General features: G+C 38.2%; 1 protein-coding gene across 1 annotated transcript in view; it reads right to left on the bottom strand.

The window, feature by feature from the left end:
* LOC139849635 (uncharacterized) overlaps positions 1-3,966 on the bottom strand; it is a 33,529-nt gene extending 29,563 nt beyond the window's left edge. Inside the window, exons 1-2 of the mRNA XM_071839269.1 lie at positions 3,540-3,966; positions 2,002-2,765 (exon numbers count right to left, since the gene is read on the bottom strand). Coding sequence (XP_071695370.1) covers positions 2,002-2,765; positions 3,540-3,966 — 1,191 coding nt within the window. The remainder of the gene's footprint in view (positions 1-2,001; positions 2,766-3,539) is intronic.
* Between the last annotated feature and the right edge of the window lie 8,474 nt (positions 3,967-12,440).

Below are 12,440 nucleotides of genomic sequence, written 5' to 3'. Positions count from 1 at the left end.
AAGGAAATTAAATATGAAATAAAAGAATTATGCTTATTTAAACTTTCGTAATCATGATGTTTGACGTGTTGATTTTATTTTTATGCCCATGGGTTAATTGTTCTTTGTCCTGGATTATTTAATATGTCCATACAGATTTGTCCATAATAGTCCATCAGTCATAAATATAAAGAGCGAAAGCCTTCGTCAAATTATTCTTATTCCCGAAGTCAAATATTCCAACTAATTGGGGATTCGAATTGTAACAAGGTTTTAATACTTTGTTTAATGAATACACCAGGTTATCGACTGCGTGTAAACCAAGGTTTTACTACTTTGTTAACAATTACACCAATTACCCTTGAATGTAATTCACCCCTATTTCAACAAGTCTATTAACTATTAATCCAGTTCTGTGTCCGGTAAAATGAATAATTATTGGTATTTATAGATATCCCGCCCACCGTACCCAGTCAAGCGTATGTGGTTATATATAAATACGTCAAATTATAAGTTTGTATATTAAATTAACAAGGTATTATTTAGTTAATATAAAACCCATTAATAGCCCATAGTCTAATTTCCACAAGTGTCGTTCTTTTATCCAAACCCCAATTATGGTACAAAGCCCAATTACCCAATTTTAGTAATTAGCCCAACATCATGATTACTTCGATTTAAATAAGCATAATAATAACTTAGCTACGAGACATTAACGAAAATAATATAAACATAACTTACAATGATTAAAAATAGCGTAGCGTTACACGGACAGAATTTCGACTTACACCCTTACAACATTCGCTAACATACCCTTATTATTAGGATTTAAAATTAAAATTAAAATATAAAATATATATATATATATATATATATATATATATATATATATATATATATATATATATATATATATATATATATATATATATATATATATATATAATTACGTATATATTGAGAGAGAGATAGATTATATGATATTAAAAGCGATCAAACTGCGTTGCCTTTTATAGGGATTTGAGTCCAGGGAAACTCCGTGAATCGCGTAATTTTTGCACTGTAAACTCCGCAACTCGCGGAGTGTGTTTTTCCAGCTCACACTAATTTGGAACCTTTCTTGCCGACGATTTTTAAATATATTATAATATATATAAATTTTAAGAATTAATTATATATTATATTATATTCATGCGCATAGTTGACTTTTAATTTTTAGTCCGTTGCGTCGAGCGTTGAGAGTTGACTCTGGTCCCGGTTCCGGATTTTCGAACGTCCTTGCGTACAAATTAATATCTTGTATTTTGCGTTTCGAATCTTGTACTCTTGTAATTTCGAGACGTTTCTTATCAATAATTGGAACCTCTTTGATTGTATTTTGTACTTTTGAGCTTTTTGGTCATTTGCGTCTTCAATTCGTCGAATCTGTCTTTTGTCTTCACCTTTTATTATTTAAACTAATATCACTTGTAAATAGAACAATTGCAACTACAAGCTTGTCTTTCTTGAGGAATAATGCTATAAAATATATGTTCGTTTTTAGCATTATCAGGATTTGAGAGTAATAGTTCGGTGTTTGAATATTTCCAAAAAGGGAAAATAAGAGGAAGCAGGGTTATTTAACTCAACAAGGCTTTCTTCATAGTGAAGAATCCTACTCCGTGATACACACGCGTATTTACCAGTTATTTGAAATACGAAACACCACATTAAATGGTCCAAATGAGGTCCAAAATAAATAACCAAACCTGTTCTGTGACCCTTGTCACAAACTGGTCTCAACTATATAATTAAATAATTATATACATATAATTATTAAAATAACATATAATTACACACAAGGGTAATTAAGACAATTACCACTAGGCCCAATGTGAGGTGTTACAAATCTACCCCTCTTAAAGGAGATTCCGTCCTTGGAATCTGGTCAAGGTTAAACAAATGAGGGTAACGAGTTCTCATCAACTCTTCTGTCTCCCATGTCAGGTTTGAACCTAAGTTGTGCTTCCACTTAACTAATACCATCGGTATCTGCTTATGCCGTAACTTAGTAATCTTCTTGTCTACAATTCTTACAGGCTCTTCCACTAACTTCTTATTCATATCAACTTTCAAATCTTGCAGTGGTAGAATCTGACTTTCATCTTCTACCTTGCACTTACAAAGATAACATACATTGAATGTGTTATGAATACCAGCTAACTCAACAGGAAGATCTAATACTACTTTCTGATCATTCAACACCTGTTGTATTCTAAATGGCCCAATGTACCTCGGAGCTAACTTGCCTCTTTTACCAAAAAGAATGACTCCTTTCCAGGGCGATACTTTCAAGTATAACTGCTCACCTACTGTGAAAATAACTGGCCGTCTGCACGGATTGGCATACATCTTTTGTCTATCTCTTGCGGCTTTCAATTTATCGCGTGCAATAGCTACTTTCTCTGCAGTCAACTGTACAATCTCTGGACCCGCAAACTGTTTCTCTCCAGCTTCTAACCAACAAGTCGGCGTTCTACATTGACGACCATAAAGCATTTCATAGGGCGGCATGCCTATAATAGAATGATACGAGTTGTTGTAAGTGAATTCAATCAAAGGTAGATGAGAATCCCACGATCCTCCATACTCTAATACACAAGGTCTTAACATATCCTCTAACGTCTGAATAGTACGTTCACTTTGACCGTCTATTTGAGGATGATACGTTGTGCTGAGATTAACTCGAGTACCCAAATTCTCCTGTAAACTCTGCCAAAAATTAGATACGAACCTCGAATCTCTATCTGATACAATAGATAATGGTATTTCATGTCGAACTATAATCTCATTTACATATAATTGAGCTAACTTACTGAGCGAAGCTGTCTCACTTGTAGCTAGAAAATGCGCGCTTTTAGTCAATCTATCAACTATCACCCAAATCATGTCATGACCCTTCTGGGTTTGGGGTAACTTTATCACGAAATCCATCGTTATGTGCTCCCACTTCCACTGAGGAATCTCGAGTTGACGTAACGACACGTAAGGTTTCTGATGTTCAGCTTTTACTTGAGCGCATATATGTCACTTTTCCACGTAATGCATGATATCTTTCTTCATTGTTGGCCACCAATATAAAGGTTTCAGATCATGATACATCTTCGTGCTTCCAGGATGGATAGACAATCTCGATTTGTACGCTTCATTCAGGATTAAATCCCTTAATCCTCCGAGCAAAGGAACCCAAATTCTGTTACTCAAAGTCTTTAATCCACGAGAATCGTCAATTAAATCCACTTTTCGCTTTACTAATATCTCAGATTTCAAATGTTCATCCTTCAAGGCTTCTAATTGTGCTATCTTTAATCGACCAATCAAGTCTAACACAATCTTCATTCGTATGAATTTCACATTGTTAGTGGATTTCTTTCGACTCAAAGCATCTGCAATGACATTTGCCTTTCCTGGATGATTTCGAATCTCACAATCATAATCATTGATCAGCTCTTGCCACCGTCTCTGACGCATGTTTAATTCTTTCCGCGAAAAGTTATGCTGAAGACTCTTATGGTCAGTACAAATCACACAATGAGTGCCGTAAAGATAATGTCTCCATAATTTCAACGCAAATACAACCGCAACCAACTCTAGATCATGTATCGGATAATTTCTCTCATGAGTTTTCAACTGTCTTGAGGCATAGGCAATAACTTTCTCTCTCTGCATTAACACACAACCCAGTCCGGCTAATGACACATCACAATACACAACGAAATCATCTGTACCCTCAGGTAACACTAAAATTGGAGCTTGACACAATAACCGTTTCAATGTCTGGAAGGCATTTTCTTGTTCATCACTCCATCGAAAAGTTACATCTTTGCTGGTCAACTTGGTCAATGGACCTGCAATCTTTGAGAAATCTTTAATAAACCTTCGGTAGTAACCGGCTAAACCAAGAAAACACTTAATCTCTGTCGGAGTCTTTGGTGAATTCCAATTCATTACCGCTTCTATTTTAGATGGATCGACTTTGATACCCTCTTGGCAGATAACGTGACCCAAAAACTGCACTTCTCTTAACCAACACTCACATTTAGAAAATTTGGTGTATAACCTTTCTCGTTTCAATAGTTCTAACACTTGTCTCAGATGCGTAGCATGTTCGGCCTCTATTTTCGAATAAATCAAAATATCATCGATAAATACTATCACGAATTTGTCGCGAAACTGTCGGCACACCCGATTCATTAAATCTATGAATATTGCTGGCGCATTTGTCAACCCGAATGACATAACTAAAAACTCGTAGTGACCGTATCTTGTACGAAAAGCTATCTTTGGAATATCTTCCTCGGCTACCCGAACCTGGTGATAACCTGATCGTAGATCAATTTTAGAGAAGTACAATGCCCCTTGTAGCTGATCAAACAGATCATCAATTCTCGGCAACGGGTACTTGTTCTTCACTGTCCTTTTATTTAATTCTCTATAATCAATGCACATACGGAGAGTTCCGTCTTTCTTCTTCACGAATAACACTGGAACACCCCATGGCGAAGAACTTGGTCAAATAAACCCACGATCTAGCAACTCTTGAATTTGCGACATCATATCACGAATCTCGGACGGTGCTAATCGATACGGAGCTTTTGCCACTGGTGTAGAACCCGGCAATAATTCAATCTTGTACTCTACCTCTCTTACTAGCGGTAAGCCGGGTAATTCATCAGGAAACACTTCTGGGAATTCGGACACTATCAGGATATCAGACACGAATTTCTTCTCTTTCTTTGCATCGATCACATATGCTAGAAACGAATCACATCCCTTGGCTAATGATTTCTTGGCTTTCATCATCGAAATTAATGGACAATTAAACCCACCCCGTTCACCTCGGGCCACAACACGTGTCCCATCGGCCAAAGGAAAATATATTATTTTTTTATCACATTTTATACTTGCCTTATGGCGGCTTAACTAATCCATACCTAATACGGCATCAAAGCTCGGTATAGGCATAACAAGATAAGTCATAGGGAATTCATTCCCATCTATTTCAATGGTTACTCCAGACACAGAGGTTGTGAATGGAACTGTTCTACCATCACCCACTTCTATGTCCAGATAATACGTTGATAGGCAATTTCAACTTATCACATAATGTAACAGACATAAAAGAGCAATTCGCTCCAAATCAAATAACACATGAGCCGGCGAAGAATTTATCAGAAACATACCGTTGATCGCATCGTCGGTTTCAGTAGCTGTATCAACCGACATTTGAAAGGCCCACGCTTCAGGTGGTGCAGGATTATTTCGCTTCTATCCCGTTGAAGAAGCAGAGGATCCTCTGACTGACATTGTTCTTGCTCCAGCCCCTACCCCAGAGCTCGCTCGCCTTGCAGAAGGACAATCAGCTGATCGATGACCCGGTTTCTTGCAATTCCAACAAACATTCTCTCGGAATGAACAAATTTGAACATCATGACCCATCACTGCACACCTTATAAATCTTTTTGTCAACTCTGAACAAGGACCAACATGTGATGATTTGCATACATTACACCGTACTTTCTTATTCCCACTACCACTGCTTTGAGTAAACCTACCTCTTTGTTGGTTACCGTGAGACCTCCTAGACTTATTGCTCATTTGACTCGTCTAGCTTGTCGCTTGTTTTGGTTGCGACACCTGCTCTCTCTGTTTACTCTTGGTGGCTTTGACATCTCCTTCTACCATTGTTGCCATAGCAAACACTTGAGGCAAAGTTGTTGCTAATCTCACCATCGATCGGTATTCAAGCAATATCATTTCAACAAACTGATCAATTCAGGATTGTTTATCAGGAAGCCATTGTTGTACAAAATGGAGTTTGTCTGTGTATTTTTCGATCACTTCATCTATTGACATCTGCTCAGTCATTCTTAAATTCATAAACACTCGCTTCATCTTGGAGATTTCGTAAGGAGTACAATACTGCTCGCACACCTTTGCTGAAAATTGTTCCCACGAGACTTGACTCAACTGTTTTTTGGATACCTGGGTGGTCAAAGAATCCCACCAGCCCATTGCTTTCTTTTTCAGAAGTCAGCTTGCATAAGTAACACGTAATTCAGGTTCGCATTGACAAGCATCCAATGCTCGATCCACTTCGCACAACCAATCTAAGGTGTCTGTCAGGTTTGTACTTCCAGAATACTCTGGGGGTTTACAATCCATGAACTGTTTAAATGTACATTTCTTTCGGGTTTCAACAACTGGTTGCGATATCATTTGCAATGGGTAAGTGTACATAAACTGGTTAGGATATTGATTTCCAGTTTGGAGGGCTATCAGATTAGGCTGTAGTGTTTGGAATTGAGGAGGTAACAAAAACTGGTACTGTTGTTATTGCTGAGATGAACTCCCAGTGGGTGCAGGCTCATATTGGGGAATTGGAAACCAGGAGGTGGCGGTTCCACATTTGCCCCTAGGGTACGTGAAGAAAGAGTATTTTCTAGTTCTGTAATCTTTTCCCGAGTTTCCTGTAGCTCGATTTCCAACCTCTGGATGTATTCTCCTTGATCTTCGTCTGAGATTTCACCCTCTGTCGGAGCTCTAAAGATACCAGGGGTCGGAGGAGCATGAACATTCTGTTATCATCAGTCATCTTTAACCTGTACTGCACATCATCTCACCAAAGCTCAGTGGATAACTCGTTAGTACCTAAGACTAACATACAACTTCCACATTCACTTAACTCTACCCCACATATATGTTTGACACAACATAAGCAAGGTTTGGGAACATGACATCCGTATGTACACGTTGCCAAACCTACGCTCTAATACCAACTTGTAACACCGTGCATTTTTTTTTTAAATCACAGCGGAAACATAAACATATATTATATTACAAACATATTTAAGTGATTAACTAAGGTTTAGTTATTACAGTCATCCAGGTGTTACATTAACCAAAAGCTTTTACACACATATAGATATCAAAATATAAACATCAGAGTGTAGCCTGTCAAACATACTGTCAAACATATCCCTAAAGATACCACTCCCAAAACTATAGCATGCAAAGCTTAACCTATAAGGGAGGAACTGTGGGGGGGTTAGCATAAAGCTAAGTGAATAGAATTATCCTAACAGTCATAGGTATCTAGTATCAAGCTAAGCACAATTGCATAACAGCAAATAAACCATCAGCATAGTAACAGAGGATCGGCGGCTGTACAATCCATTCCACACCTAGCTGATCGAACTAGAGTTTACCGATAGTTCTTGTTACTGTCTCCCTCGCATAGTAATCCGAACGCATGGGATGCGTTATTCAATACTATACTCCACGAATAGTAACACTTTTAACCCAACCTCATAACCCAAGGTTGACCTCTGCCCAGCCTCCAAAACCCAAGGCTGGATGTCGAAAACTATCCGACACTACCCAGGTGCACATATATGCATCAATCAATATAGTATATCATATACTCATAAAATTAGGTATAAAAGGTAGGACATCAGTAGCATAACCCTCTACTACATACATATAAAAGTTAGGATAGTCCCACTCACCTGATAAATAGCAAGAACTCAGAAGTCTTATATTACTGAGCTTTCTCCGTTCCCTTATTACCTGAGAATATCATATCCAAAGTTAGCACATATCTAATTAATAATATCATCAATTCATATTCTAAACAACATCATATAGCCTAATATGTCCATATATGACAAGTTTACATGGTTCCCCATCCAATTACAACTCTCCCACGCGTGTAGAACGAGGCATACGCGCTATCCCATCATTTTGACTCAAATTAAATTTTGATTCAGTGTTTCAAAACTTTACCATTAGAAAGTAAATCTCATTACGTTTCCAATGGTAGTTTATTCATCAAAAACGGAGTTACAGTTTGAAAGTTACTGCCAAAACAATTTTTCCAAAAAGCTGCCAGACTGCAACTGCGCGGGAGCACTTGCAACCACACGGTTGCACCTGCAACCACCCGATTTCACCCTGAAACCGTATGAATGCACCTTAAATGGCCCGGATACACCCCGTAACCATACGAATGCATCCTGCAACCGTACGGGAGCTGTTCATCAGCATCAGGTCGCTGTTTTTGTCATTTTGAGCCCCAAATCTCGTTTTTACACTATTTTGACATTAAAAATCACTTAGGAAACATATATAACTCATATACAAATGTTTTCTAACATTAATTTGACATAAACAACACATTCAAATCACTTTTTGACAAAAAATCCACTTTTACCAAAACTTAAACAAAAACCCATTTTGCAAACTGATTTGGCTATGAAATTCTGATTAGTTTACCTTATTGGATTCGTGAAATCACAAGGAATGATTTCCCAACTTCAATTTAACACAAAAACGAGAATCAAGAATTAGGGTTTGTGAGGATTTGAGAGTAATAGTTCGGTTTTTGAATATTTCCAAAAAGGGAAAATAAGAGGAAGCATGGTTATTTAACTTAACAAGGCTTTCTTCACAGTGAAGAATCCTACTCCGTGATACACACGGTATTTACCAGTTATGTAAATTACGAAACACCACATTAAATGGTCCAAATGAGGTCCAAATTAAATAACCAAACCTGTTCTGTGACCCTTGTCACAAACTGGTCTCAACTATATAATTAAATAATTATATACATATAATTATTAAAATAACATATAATTACACACAAGGGTAATTAAGACAATTACCACTAGGCCCAATGTGAGGTGGTTACAGAATGTGAGTCTTGGTGGATAGATTTGGAGAAAGTGTAGGACCAAGAGTGGTAGAAGATCCGATATTTCTCTCGAAGATCTTCTAAATGAGAGATAATGTGCGGTTTCTGCTAGTGAAAAATCTTGAAGTCCGATGAGAACATGGTCTACGGCTATGCTAATTGATCTATGAATGTCAATCATCGAGGCAGTGCTTGTAGTGATTGTTTCTCTGACGGGATGTTCATTTCGAAGGACTTCAAATAGTGTCAAAAATTGTATCTTCAGTATCTCAAAATCTTCTAAACGGTGGTCTCCACAGTAGGAGTCTGTAGATTTGCACAAATTTGTTAAGAGGCAAAGCTGAAAAGAAGTGAAAAGCAGTCCTGACCCAAGTATTAATGTCACCGTCTTCGAATATATCTCCCAACATCCAGCTTTGAATGTAAAGCTAGGATCAGCAGATTCGTGGAAAATACGTGTTAATTGCTTCGTAACAAAGGTGGCAATGTTGACTTGGTCTGGTTTAAGGTGTGAGAACAGATTGTTGCATCTTACTTCTTCTGCTACTATGTCTCGTAACTCTTTGATAATTAGATCCGCATGGTGATCAATTGTTACGTAAATCACTAGCCTGTCTAGTGTGCTTTTGAAATTATCTCTTTCCAAGAGAATGAAGAGGCTGTGAGTATCTTCGATCATTTGCGAATCAGAGTGATAAGTTGGGCGACCGATCAAAAGATCCATATGTTTCCGGATGAGAGTCAGTAGCACTCGTTGGTTTGCTGAGAACAAAAGTGCAGATCTGGCTAAGGCGTTGTAAACCTTAGAGTAAATGATCTTCCGATCTCGACAAAATCTTTTCTCGAGAATAGTGCGAACCAATGAATTGTACTCTCGTTGCCTTTCTTCATGGTAGATATGATCATGAAGAGTATTGATAAAGTTTTGAATGCGTTCTTCTAAGATTTCAACATTATCACCTTCTCTCTGTAGATAAAGGTTGTATTCTTCTTTGATAGCCTTGATCCGCTCCTTTAAATGAGGTGTGAAAACAATTGTTGATTTACCGATGGCTTCGAGAATATCTTCAAATTCATCGGTGTCATTGATGAAGGTTATCATGTCGGCGTGATTAGATATAACCAGAATCTGATTTGAAGAAGAGTCTGGCTCCTATAGATCTGGTGCGAGTGGAGAATATGAATCATCCAGAATGTATTCATTTTGTTATTCTTCCTCGTCATCATCGGTATAGTTTTCTTCTATAGATTCGTCTGATGAACTGGCTTCTTCAGTATTCCGGTGTTTCACTTCGACACTGGCTAGTTCAATCTCTATATCTTTAACTTCAGCCTTAGCATTTTTCTTTTTGAATCGAATAATTAAACTGTGATCCTCCGTTTCTAGCCTCATTAATTCTTCGTGACGTTCTAAGCTTTAAGAGGGTACTATCGCAGTTTCTTTTACGTGTCCCATTTCTTCTTCTTCCTCATATGCTTCCTCTTCCTCTATTTCTTCGCTGGGATCCCCGTCTTTCATTTCTAGGTCATCAACAAACTGTGATTCGAAACCCATTTTAATAACATCAAGTGGTGGGGACTCATCATCGGAAGTGTTCCGTCTGGTGGAAATAGCAAACATCTATGCATGTCCAGAAAGATAAGTAGGTCGGTCAATTTTGAAGGTAACGCTCTCCCCATTTGATCGCAAGATCAAGGTTTGATTGTACACATCAATGACAATCCTAGCCGTATTCATGAAAGGTCTCCCTAATACTATCAGCGTATGTAGGTCTTCCTTAATATCCATCACTATGAAATCCGTAGGATATAAGAATTTGTCAACTTTTACCAAGACGTTCTCAACTATGCCCTTAGGATATCGAATTGTATGATCGGTAAGTTGGATTGTCATTTTGGTTGGTGACAAGTCTCTTAGCTCTAATCTCTTGTAGAGAGAATAGGGAATTAGGTTGATAATTGCTCCTAAATCTGCCAGTACATGAATGGTTCCAGATTGGTAGATTGAACATGGGAAAATGAACCGGCCCGTATCTCTTATTTTTTCGGTAGAGAGTTTATGAGCAATGTCGAGCATTTTTCCACTAAGTGAAATTTTGTTGGAATCTGGTATCCTTTCCTTTGTAGAGAGAAGCCTTCGAATGTATCTCTTCTGGTTGGGAACTTTGGACATGGTGTCCAGGAATCTCCTATCAAGTTTGTAGGTATCAAGCTTGGATGGTTCTTCCAGTAGCCTTCCAGGATAAGGTACACAAACTGGAGTTTGAGTGAGCAGCTTCTGAGTATATGTTAATTTGTTCTCGAGCCTAGCTGACCTTCTCCGTGGTTCTTCCTTTAGAATTATAGAATCCATTTGCTTAGCTTCCTCTATGTGGGGATTTTGGATAGTATTACTAGGTAATTTTCCTTGTGGTCGGGTTTCAAGGCGTTTTGATAACTGTCCGGGCTACATTTCCAGCCATTTGAGCAGATCCAATTAGTTTCGCATGAGAATCTCTGTCTGGTCTTGTCTAGACACAGTTATCTGATTTAGCTGTTGTTTTCCTTGAATGAACTGAGTCAACTGATCATCAGTCCCGAGAGCAAGGTTGGTTACTTTCGTAATTTGGGTGGTTGGAGAATTTTCCTCAACTGGTGGTCCAGCGAGTGGAAGTGGTTGATCGTAGGTCAATTGAGATTGAGGTGGATAAGGTGGGTAACGATAGCAAAAAGGCTGGTTGTTTCTTTGAAATTGGTTAACCCTAGATTGTTGATTGAATCCGGGATTTGATTGACAAGATGGGTATTGAACGTAACAGGCTGAACTGTCAGGATTTTCGTACTCAACTTGATATTCTTCAGTGGGTTGCAGTTTGCGGGTTAGTACAGTTAACACAGGCCTGAGCCTGGTTAACCTGCTACGGTTGCGTCTTCAATTCTCCTAGTTGTTTAGCAAGAGATTCCATCTTGTCCGTGAGGGATTTGATGGCCTCTATTTGATTATTAAGTGCGGAGAGTGAAATAGAAGATGAATTTGTTTCTACTCTGTTCCAGTCATGATGACGCATTGTCATACTCTCGAGCAATTCTCATGCTTTGTCTGCGGTTTGGTTCAACAGATTTCCTTGAGTTGCTCCGTCGATCGTCATCCTATGATTTACCGTAAGACCATTGTGGAAGGTACAGATTTGGGCTGACCGTTCTAGCTGGTGATTAGGGTATTTCTTCAGCAGAGGTTTGAATCGCTCCCATGCGGTGTAAAGAGATTAATCATAACTTTGTTTAAAGTTAATGATGTCATTCTTAAGCTTGTTTTGTTTAGAAGGAGGGAAATATTTGGTTAGAAATTTAGTAGCCATCTCCGTCCATGACGTGATGGAATCTTTTTTTCAATCCTTCAATCCATGTTTGTGCATGAGGAGTGAGAGATTAGGGGAACAAGTATAGCTGGACTATATCTTGTCCTATCCCTGGCTATTTGTAGGAGTTTGAAAGAGATATGAATTTATCAAGGTGAGAGTTAGGATCATCATTCAGTAGTCTATGAAATTGACAGCCATTTTGGATGAGCTGTATAATGTGATACTTTAATTCGAACGAGTGTCCTTGAATCTCCGGGAATCTGATTGGTCCTCCTCGACCTTCAATCGATGGTTTGGTGTTTTTTGTTAGAGTAACGCGTAACGCCATTCGATTTCTGATTCGCTCTTCTTTGCATGCTTTAGAGATTATTGCATCTGGATCAGGT

Source organism: Rutidosis leptorrhynchoides, chromosome 5, assembly GCF_046630445.1.
Source record: "Rutidosis leptorrhynchoides isolate AG116_Rl617_1_P2 chromosome 5, CSIRO_AGI_Rlap_v1, whole genome shotgun sequence".
Taxonomy (NCBI): domain Eukaryota; kingdom Viridiplantae; phylum Streptophyta; class Magnoliopsida; order Asterales; family Asteraceae; genus Rutidosis; species Rutidosis leptorrhynchoides.
This window is presented reverse-complemented; position numbering and strand designations above follow the sequence as displayed.